The 11,220-nt window shown below is 40.9% G+C and overlaps 1 protein-coding gene across 1 annotated transcript; it reads left to right on the forward strand.

Annotated features, from left to right (window-relative positions):
• The first annotated feature begins 332 nt into the window (after positions 1–332).
• Positions 333–3,449, forward strand: LOC122086185 (protein PNS1-like). Its single transcript, XM_042654913.1, has 3 exons — positions 333–534; positions 1,404–2,542; positions 2,665–3,449. The coding sequence occupies exons 1-3, from the start codon at positions 333–335 to the stop codon at positions 2,794–2,796; spliced, it is 1,473 nt and encodes a 490-aa protein (XP_042510847.1). The 3' UTR covers positions 2,797–3,449.
• The last annotated feature ends 7,771 nt before the right edge of the window (positions 3,450–11,220 follow it).

The raw sequence follows: 11,220 nt of genomic DNA on the forward strand, positions 1-11,220 counted from the left end.
TATCACAATAGTCATTTAGGTTTTGAAAATTTTTACTTACTTTCAATTTCCTTTGCAACCAAACATAGCTATAATTGACACGCATAGTTCTAACTAACGGGGAATCCAAACTGATACACGTGAGTATATGGTTAAATATGAATCTAAACTTTGCCAATTATCCCAAGCGTCCAATGTCCATTGCCCGATGGGCAGCATTGCAACATCATTTTGCCATGTGTCAAAATTTTGTAACCATCAAAGAAACTTATCTTAATGCAGCTATTTCATCCTTTTGTGGGCTGAAAAGCATTTTTTTTTACTGTAAAATCTGTGCCGAAGACGTAGTATAAATGAGAGCATCAAAATTCACAAGCCTTTCAGTGGTGCGTGAGCTTGATGTCCTCGAGAAAACAAGGGCATCAAAGATCAGATTGCGCACAGGATTCCCAAGCAGCATAACTACTTGCCCCACAGATGTATTAGAAATGATACCTTGGGACGGATGTAAAGCTAAGCAAATTGCCTCTGCTCCAAGAACAGAAGATTGTGTAGGTTGGAAGAGAAGTGAATCTACCTGTCCAACAGATTTCGATCCTTGTGCTTGGACATAGAGTGGGACAAAATAACTGCTTACCTTTCACAAAAGGTGAAAATATCGCTGCTAATGATACATAATAAATAAGAAAACACACACACTCACACAATGCGTATGACAGGGTTCTAGGCTATCCTAGTGTTCGTAACTTTTGAAGAAACCTTCCTCTTATTAATATTAATATTTATTAAGTTATTTATTTATTTAAAATTTTGATTTGAAAAGAGGAGGTCCGCTGGGTACTCACTAGCTGATTAGTTGCTCCAGATTTGCCTAATAACCCTGAAATGTGTTGAACGAGTTTGAGAGAGAGAGAGAGAGAGAGAGAGAGAGAGAGAGAGAGAGATTTCGTCCAAGAAGTTACTGAATGGTAGCCGCCAAGAAAGCGATAGGAAACCCAGAATTCAAATGTTGAGAATAAACTAGTAGAAGAATACAGTCATCGTCATCAAATGGCAAGAATCAATCCTTCTCCCTCACGCATCAACAATCAAATTACAAAAATGAAGTCAACTACCAGATCAATTCATCAATATTAATCCTTCGACCACCAACCCTTCATTCAACAACTACACCAGAATCAAAGAAACGAAGAAGAAGAAGACTGGTATCATCCGTAATCAGGTGCATTCCCTCACTCCCTTCTTGCTTCCCCTGTTTCTTCATTTTCTATTCACAAAGACCCAGATTGGTAGTGTTCTATAGAGATTAAGAAACCTTAAGAAACCTCTCTTCCTATCAGTCTTTATCTATTCTTGAATCCCTATATTTGATCTATTCTTGTAGTAAATCTTCTAAGATTATATTGTTCTGTAAAATGTGTTAGAATCCACAACCCAAAGGGAAACAACGGCAGGACAAATCCCAGCCAAGCTGTTCCTCATCCTCTTCTACCTCCACCTCTTCCTCATCTCAATCTTGATCATCTTCCTCACCATCCGAAGCCTCGTTTCCCCTTCAAGTTCATACTACTTATCCTACCCTCTTCATTGGTACATCCCACTCCTCACTTCCACCACATGTTCTTCCATTATTGCACTCCTATGGCAGCTCTTCACCCGCTGCAACCCATCAAGAGCCATAAAAACCGCATTTTGGGTAAGCCCTTTATTGACATTGGCTGCCGGAATCCTCCTAATAGTCATCGGCACCACCGGTAGCTTGGTAGCCGCTATAGCTGCTATCATTTTTGCTCTTATTCAATCCCTCTACGCCTGCTGGATCGTGCGCCGAATTGATCATACAATTAAGGCTTTATCAATCTCACTCAAAGCACCCACTTCAGGGAAGACCAAGTTCATCTTTTTATCGATCCTCGTTAGTGCCATTTACTCTTCTTTTGCCGTTGCCGGCATCGGCGGCGCTACTGTTGGAACTGGGTCCCTCTTAAACGCCCTCTTCGTGTTCGCCATTCTTGTTAGCTTGTCATGGACAATGCAAGTAATTAGGAACATCTCTCATGTCTCAGTCTCGCGTGTTGGGTACCTCTACTTTGCTAATGGGATTGAATTCAACATATCTGGGGCTTACCATGACACGATTAAGTACTCCATCGGGAATGTTTGTCTGGGTTCAGCTATTGTCCCTGTTCTTGGGATCATAAGGGGCTCGGCGAGGTCAATAAGCTTGGTTGCAGGGGACACGGATGAGTTCCTCTTCTCTTGTGCCAATTGCTATTCAGGTGTTGCTGCAAGGCTTGTGGCTTACGGGAATCGATGGGGATTCGTTCATGTGGGCGTCTACAATAAAGGTTTCGTGCGGGCATCGATGGATACATGGGAGATGATTAGACGAACAGGGTTGGAATCTGTAATTGACTCGGATCTCACTGGATCATTCTGCTTCCTCTGTGGAGTTGCAGCGGGATCGGCTTGTACCCTTGTGAGTGGGTCGGGGGCTCTCGCCATGAGAAGCAGCTATGCTAATGAAGTCTCGATTTATGCCTTCTTGATTGGTTATTTCATGGTATGTTGTTAAGAAGAAATAGAAGACCAAGATAGATAGCTTATCTGAATGGTCATTAATGGTGTTTTTATTATTAAGTTTAAGAGTCTCTAATCCATTATTTTTAATGGTGTGAGTTGCAGTGTCGGATTGCTATGTCATGGCCTCAAGCATGCGTGTCAGCATACTTTGTGGCATACGCAGACAACCCACAGAGCCCTGGGTTCGATTCAACAATCCCAGATCGCATTAGAGAGCTGCAGCCGGTGGTGTAGAGCTTAATGTACTTGGGAGGGTTCAAGATTGCTCCTTGCTCTGCCTGTTCCAAAGGAATCTATGATTCAATGTGGTTCCTTCATCAAATATATAATTCCTTTGTGATGAAGGATGGCAAAGGAGGAGAGAACGAAAATGAGTGTCTTTATGGGAGAAGACAATAAATTTGCCCCAAGCCTCAATTTGTTTGCATGTAAAGTTCACTTTTTAAGTTTTATTGGAAAGGATTGCAGCTCCTGTAGGTGATTCATACCCTTATGGCCTTCAATGAGCAGAAAAGGTATAAAGGGTATTTTCATAATGGAGAGGGTTCTCCAAGCGAGAGCCGATCAAGTCCTCATATGAGAATCTGATCCAACCAACTCTGTGGTGGATTCCATTTCTGTGGATCAGACTGTAGCCGGTACTCGTACAAGAACCTGATCCACACTCTCTCCAAGCAGGGTAGTCTACAGTCTGTACCCTCTCACATCGATTTTTTATTGTTCTTTTTTTCTAAACAAAATATATAATGATCTCATGTGAGGAGGCACAATGTATGCCTTAAGCTTAGAGAATCTTTTCCTTTTCCCATTCATAATCATGCTTATGATGTCTAATATTGCACCAAAAAGGGAAATCATGTCTAATAAGATTTTTGAGATTTTGTTTCTTTGGTTTGCGATTTACTATGATCATGTAACTACCTCCAATCTCTGCCCATTTTACCTGTAGTCGTGACATGTTCACCATGCTTTCACTGATAGAAAAAGATTTACTCCATAATCAAGAATAGATAGTGTGATGGGTTGTTCAAAATAAATTAAGAATAAATAATTTATCTTGTTAGTCAATAATTCTTGAATAAAGCAATCATGTACATTAAAAAGTTTGATACACAAACACTTGGTACGGCTGAGTCGTACCACCAGTTATTCTTCTTAATATTGTAGTCAGTCCCTGTAATGTAATACGGGTTCTTACAAATGGATCTCCAAAATGAAACAATTCCTTGGCTTCTAGTATGTGTTGCACTCATTTACTAGACAATGTCTGGACACACTCAGGTTATGTTCAATCAACCAGAAGAATGGGACAAAGAGAACCCTTAAATAGTAATCAATAGGTCAAAACTAGATATAGAAAGCAAATAATATGAGAGAAGTAATAAACTTAGGCACCATTTGATAACATTTTTGTTGTTTATGTGTCTAGAAATAGCAGAAATGGCTTTCCATGTTTCTAAAAATAAAAATAGATTTTTTGATGTTTGATAAACCAGTTTCTCAAAAGGTTTTTTGCAGACATAATGCTACTAAAAAACCCAATAGTATCATCGGATTCCCAAAAGGGAGAGAGGGTTCGGTTGCCTTTTTTTAGGTTTAAAAAGTTGAGAGATTTATCGGGCAACAAACTTTTTTTCTCTCAAATTTGTTTCTAGAAACAACGAAACAAGTTGGACTTGTTTCGTCAAAGTCGTTTCTAGAATTGATACCCAACCAAACCAATATGAATGCATTTATATGAATGCAATGCCATGATCCGGATTATTCGCAAACAACCCTAATCAACAGATTTTAAGTCCATAATGGGTATTAGTGCTACTGTAACATAGGTGGTATCCCTAATCATGAATGTACGTTATAAGCCCGAAATGATACAAGCTAGTTGTGAGTCAGGAGCATACCGGTCCTTACATGATTTCTTCGGTACCCAATAGGCCCTTATTAATAATCCCCCATAATACCACTACATTGAATCCAACATCGCATGTAGGGCATAACCACCCAATGTGATGGTTTGTCACGACGTTGGCATCTACGCACCTTAGTCACCGAAAATTGTCCCCAACCTCTGATCGTCAGACAGTAGGATTAGCCAATACGTAAACCCCTATTGGCAAGGGTTGTAACACCAGGGTGGTTATCCTAGCCCAATGCATTCTAACATGCCATCACATTACAATCACACTCACACACCTCGTGGGCATACAGTTCTGGAACCAACCTTCGGCTACCTTGTACCCCACTCACACACTATGAGCGTGCAGTGCTGGAACCAACCTCTTGTCACTCTGCACCTCAATCTCCACAACACACATTCAAACACACACACACACACACACACACATTCACCCTGGGTATGCAGTGTCGGAACCCAACCTTCGACTACCCTGCATCCCAGTCTCCACACACACTCCATTCACAACTCATGTCATTATGCAACATCCACATTCAACACAAGTAATAAGTTTATAATATGAAATTAACATACTCATCCACGTATGCATCATAATATAAACATTCCATAAAATAAAATCACACAAATCCCCTCGCCTCGAGTCCTAAGTGATGATGGATAGCCGATGGCCTCGCGCCGCGTTGTCTCGTCACCTCTTGATTCTACTCTTAGGATAGATAAGATTTTTTTTTTAGAAAATAAATCACCCATAGAGAAATGAGACCCTAGGTACATGTTCTAGCTTCATTTTATATTCCTCTTTTCTTTGAAATTGTTCTCAAATTGGGGTTTATGATTATAGGGTTGTTTTATACATGGGGAATGTTTACCTAACTCACTTAACTGAGATTAAGTATATTCAATAGGTTGGTTAAGATAGGTTTACATATTGCACCCATATTTTCCTAAAGTTCCATTCGCGACTAAGCTAAATTAGAGAATTTCGGTTGAGGGTTTACATGTTGACCACCAATGGATTATGTGGTCACCCGAATCCACTATAAATGTATTTAATTTTATTTTTTCCAACCTAATTTTGAGTTTGAATGGTGGGGTATAGAGGGTTTGGGCAAAACCCACCATTTCTAGGGTTTAGTTACCCAATTTTGGGGGTCTCACTAGGGAGGGTTCATAGACTCAAATTGATTCATCAATCTTATTAGGATAAGTCTTTTACATTAAACCCCACTCCTAATTTGTAGTTTTGACAAGTGCAAATGTGGGTTTTAGGAAAATTGGGCAATTTCTTCATCTCTAGGTTTTGTGTTGTCCAAATTGGGTCTTTTGATGGGGGTTTCCTAAATGAGGGTTCATAAACTTGAAATGAACCCACGATTTTGCTAAGGTAAGTTTCCCACACCAAATCCCCATCACCTATTTGTATTTAGAGAGTGGGGAGGTGAGATTCGGTTAGGGTGATCTCTCTTAGCTCAAAAGAGAGGAAATGGGAGAGAGAGAGAGAGCCTAGCGCATTAGAGTGAGTGGAGCTTACCTTAGTTGGTAGGAAACCCTTGCTCCTCCCTTCCGCTTCCTTCCTTGTTCTCCTTCTCCTTCTTCTTCTTTCTCTTTCTCCTTCTCCTTGCTTTTACTTTGGTAGGTGGAGAATGAATGGTAATAATCTATTTATAGCCACTTAATTAACTAAGGCCTATTTGGGAGGAAAAATGGGTTTTCACCCATTACTGGGTTAACTAGTTATTTGGCACTAACGGGCCCACCTTGGGGTGACCCGATAAATTAATCTATCACCCAATAGGTGGTGCCAACCAATAGAGGTGGTTTGAGGTGAACGAGTGTGAGAGTCCGGGCCCCATAACCAAATAACCCGATTTTAGCTATACCTCATTGGAGGTTTTCACTGGTGAAAGCCGAATTGGTCCCTTTGTGTGGAAATGGATATTTAAGTTGAACAAGGCCCTTCTAAGGTGTTTCCAGTATGTGGGCCCCACCTCATAGTATGTTGTATTATTTAAGCCTCAGAAATTTTCCTGTGAGGTGTGAGGGCTAGACTAACTTTTTCTTCTGTGCTCGGAACCCATTCCAATTTTTTAGGCTTGAGTAGCAGGTGCAAGTGGGGTCATCCTTCCCTTCCTGAAAAATGCGACTACTACCCAGTATTCATTGGTATCGGTGTCCTCCGGTGCCTCATCTGTACAATTAAAATAGGAATTTTAAGGCACGGGTATAACATTCTCCCCACCTTACAAGAAATGTCATCCCCGAAATTCGATATACCTGGTAATCTGAACATTTAAGGATATCTCTCCTTCATCTCATCTTCACGTTCCCAAGACACTTCTTGTTTAGAGTGATTCCTCCACTTGACTAGTACATAAGAAAAAATCCGATTGCGGAGAATGTGGTCTCTCCGGTCAATGATTTCTTCTGGTTGTTCTACGTACTTCCAATCAGTGTCAAGCTCCAAGGGTACATGTGTCAAAATATGAGCTGGATCGGCAATGTACTTCTTGAGCATGGAAACATGAAATACATTATGAGCTACTTCTAATTTGGGTGGCATAGCAACTCGGTAAGCTACTACTCTGACTCGACGCAATATCTCATAAGGTCCATGTATCGAGGACTTAGCTTTCCCTTCTTGCGAAACCTATTCACTCCTCTCATTGGTGAGACTTTCAGAAAAATCTAATCACCCACCTTAAACTCTAGGTGCTTCCGTCTGACGTTAGCATAGCTTTTCTGTTTTGATTGAGCCGCCTTAATCCTCTCCCTGATTACATCCATTTTCTCACAAGTGGCCTAGATCAGTTCCGAACTTAGGATCCTTCTTTCTCCAACTTCATCCCAATACAAGGGTGTTCTGCATTTCTTACAATATTGGACTTCATAGGGTGCCACACCTATAGTAGCCTGGTAGCTATTGTTGCGCAGGCGAACTCTATGAGTAACAAGTGCTCATCCCAACTATAGCTCATGTCCAGCACACAAGCTCGTAGCATATCCTCTAGAGTCTTTATGGTCCTCTCTTATTGTCCGTCTGTCTGTGGATGAAATACTATACTAAAATTCAGTTGTGTCTCCATTGCCTTCTGTAAACACTTCCAGAATTTGGAGGTAAATTTGGCATCACGGTTGGAGACAATGCAAATGGGTACCCCATGCAGTTAGACAATATTATCAACATAAAGTTGAGCCAACTTCTCCATGGGATAATTAATCTTCGTAAGAATGAAGTGGGCTACTTTGGTTAGTCAGTCTACAATTACCCATATTGTGTCATTCCCCTTCTGAGTACGTGGCAGTCTTATGACAAAATCCATGGTGATATTTTCCCATTTCCATTCTGGTATGGGTAAGGGTTGTAACAAACCATGTAGCCTTTGTCTTTCAAATTTGATTTGTTGGTAATTCAAGCACTTGGTGACGTGAGATGCTACATCAGTTTTCATACCACTCCACCAGTAGAGCTTCTTTAAATCCTTGTACATCTTTGTACTACCCAGATGGATCGAGTAGGGTGAACTGTGAGCTTCCTTCAATATCATTTCCCTCATCTCCTCATCCTTTGGTACACAAAGCCTATCCTTGAACTTGAGGACTCCATCTTCAATTAACTTAAAGTCTAAGCCCTTTTGTCTTCCTTCTTTAATGTCGTTTACTATCTTCTGAAGACCTTTATCTAATATTTGGGCTGCTTAGATTTTCTCTATTAATGATGGTTGTTTCATAAGTGCAACCAAGGTCACTGTCACCTCATTCATTAGTAGTTCCAAATCCATTATTCTTACTTCTTCAATCAACTATTCATTCACAGTCAAAGCTGCTAGAGATAGAGTTTGGGACTTCCTGCTCAATGCATCGGCCACAACATTGGCCTTTCCAAGATGGTAATGGATGGTGCAATCATAATCTTTCATTAGATCTATTAGCTCTAACCATCTCCTCTGTCTCATATTCAGCTCTTTCTGGGTGAAAAAGTATTTTAGACTTTTATGGCCACTGTAGATCTCACTCTTTTCACCGTATAAGTAGTGCCTCTAGATCTTCAAAGTAAAGATTACCGCTGCTAGCTCTAAGTCATGAGTGGGGTAATTCTTTTTGTAGTCCTTCAGCTATTAAGATGCGTATGCTATAACTTTACCATTTTGCATCAACACACAACCTAGGCCCAATTTAGATGCATCACTAAATACCACCATACCAATGTTGCCTTCTAGAATAGTGAGTACTGGAACTGTTACTAATTTTCACTTCAATTCTTAGAAACTTTCTTCACATTCCTTAGACCAGTCAAATTTCACTCCCTTCCTTGTCAGTCGGGTCATAGGGTAAGAAATGCGTGAGAAATTTTCTATGAACATCCTATAATATCCCGCTAATCCCAAGAAGCTATGGATCTCACCAAAATTCTTGGGTGCCTCCCAATCCATAACAGCCTTCACCTTTCTAGGGTTAACTTCAATGCCCCTCTTTGAGACAACATGCCCTAAGAAATGTACTTGTGTGAGCCAAAATCCACATTTTCTAAATTTTGCATGCAACTTGTTTCTCTCAACCTCTGCAATGGGTAGCATGTTCCTCTTGGCTATTCGAATAGATCCAAATGTCATCAATGAACACGATGACAAATTTTCTAACATGTCATGGAACACTCTGTTTATTAGCTCCATGAACACTGCAAGTGCATTGGTTAGCCCAAATGGCATAATAAGGAACTCATAGTGCCCATAGCGGGTCCTAAAGGCTATCTTTTTGATATCACATTCTCTGATCTTGAGTGTTGATGGTACCCAGATCTAAGGTCATTTTGGAGAATGTAGTCATACCTTGCAATTGATCAAACAGATCATCAACTCAGGGCAACAGGTACTGGTTCTTGATATTCAACTTATTGAGTTCTCGGTAGTCTATGCACATCCTCATACTCCCGTCCTTCTTTTTGACAAAGAGTATCGGTGCTCCCCATGGGGACACAATAGGCCGGATAAACCATTTCTGTTATAAATCTTGTAACTGTTCCCTTAACCCCTTCAGTTCTGAAAGTGCCATCCTATATGGGACTTTGGATACAGGTGCTGCTCCAGGAATCAAATAAACAGTGAATTCAGTCTCCCGGTCCGGGGGTAATCCAGGTAAGTCTTCAGGAAAGACATCTGAGAATTCTCTCACTACTTCTACCTCCTCTATAGACTTGCTCTCTTTACAGATGCCAAATATGCCTCACATCCTTGTTTCAGCAATCTTCTCACTTCAAGTGCAGATATCACTAGTTTCTTGGACTTCTTGATTTTTCTCCCTTTGTAAACAAACTCACCTCCTTCACGAAGTTTGAATACAATTTTCTTCTCGGCACATAAAACATATGCCCTGTAGGTAGATAACCAATCCATGCCTAAGATGATATCAAAGTCATGCATCTCTAATATAATCAAGTGAGCAATCATGTCATCCCCACAGACTTGAATAGAACATGGTTCATAAATTTCTTCTAGTCCTACTTCACTCCCAGTTGGTGTGCTAACAACTAACTTATGTCTCAAATTTTTTGGCTTAATACCCATTTTAGCAGTAATAGTCAGAGAGACAAATGAAGGTGATGCACCAATATCAAACAAAACATATGCGGGGATCATTGATATTAGCAAAGTACCTATGATAACTCCAGGTGATGCCTCCACATCCTCAGCAGTCAATGCAAACACCTTACCCTGGGGGCTAGTACCTTGTGGTGCATGAGTTGGATGAATAGCTATCAATGGTTACACTAGTCTAGCTGGTCCTACATAGGGGTCATCCAATTTCCTCTGTGGGCAGTTTTTGGCAATATGACCCACTTGCTGACAAATGAAACACCTGTAGAGAATCATCTGTGTCTGGTCTAGGTGGTGGTGGAGCTTGCTCTGCCTCTGGTCTTCTATACTAACTTGAAGTTGCACCAAAATATGTTCCCTTACCAAATCGATTGGGTGTTGCTATCCTCCTCCCTATGGGGCTTGATAGTTCTCTCCCTGCTTGTCCTCAATAGACTTGGTAGCTTGAACCACTTGGCTATAGTTGCGGAGGTACTGAGCAACTAGCATAGCCCAAATGGTACCCCTTCTCAAACCTCTTGGCCTTTGCATGATCTTCCTTCAAATGTTCAGGTGCAAAGAAAAACAATTTCTTAAACTATTGTTGGTACTCTAACACTTACTTGGATCCCTGCTTCAAATCTATAAACTTTGTTTCCTTCCTCTCCTTCACACCATCTGGGAAATAGTTAATGTAGAATGCTACATTAAAGTGTTCCTAGGTGAGGTTGGGCTGTAAGGCCACTAGGATGGGCTTAGTGGACTTCCACCATGCATTCGTCTCATTCTGGAGCTAGTAGTTGGCACACAACAATTTTTGTTCATCGGTTATACATAGCACCTCAAAGGACTTCTCCATCCCCTCTACCCATTTCGTGGGTACTAAAGGGTCTTGTGCAATTCCACTGAAAAAGGGGGGCCTAAAATTCTGAAACTTCTTCATTAGTTTCACATTATCCATGTCCCTAGGCACTATGACTTGGCTTTGTGGTGTCATTTGCCTCTATGGTAATGGTATGTCAGACTGTGGGGCAGGTTGCATATTAGAACCTTCCAGATGGGCTATGGGGTGAATTATGGGTGTAAGGACTTGCTGTACCTGGAGAACAACTATAGGGACAACATTTGGTACCGACTGTGCCTATGGTGGAGTAGCCTGTCCCTCACAAGTTT

This window comes from Macadamia integrifolia, chromosome 8, assembly GCF_013358625.1.
Source record: "Macadamia integrifolia cultivar HAES 741 chromosome 8, SCU_Mint_v3, whole genome shotgun sequence".
Lineage (NCBI taxonomy): Eukaryota > Viridiplantae > Streptophyta > Magnoliopsida > Proteales > Proteaceae > Macadamia > Macadamia integrifolia.

Excerpts from the sequence above, each read along its gene's own strand:
- LOC122086185 (XM_042654913.1), top strand. The coding sequence starts at position 333 with ATGAGAGCATCAAAATTCACAAGCCTTTCAGTGGTGCGTGAGCTTGAT. Across the intron at positions 535-1,403 it reads AAGAACAGAAGATTGTGTAG|AATCCACAACCCAAAGGGAA; the intron begins GTTGGAAGAGAA and ends AAAATGTGTTAG. Across the intron at positions 2,543-2,664 it reads TCTTGATTGGTTATTTCATG|TGTCGGATTGCTATGTCATG; the intron begins GTATGTTGTTAA and ends TGTGAGTTGCAG.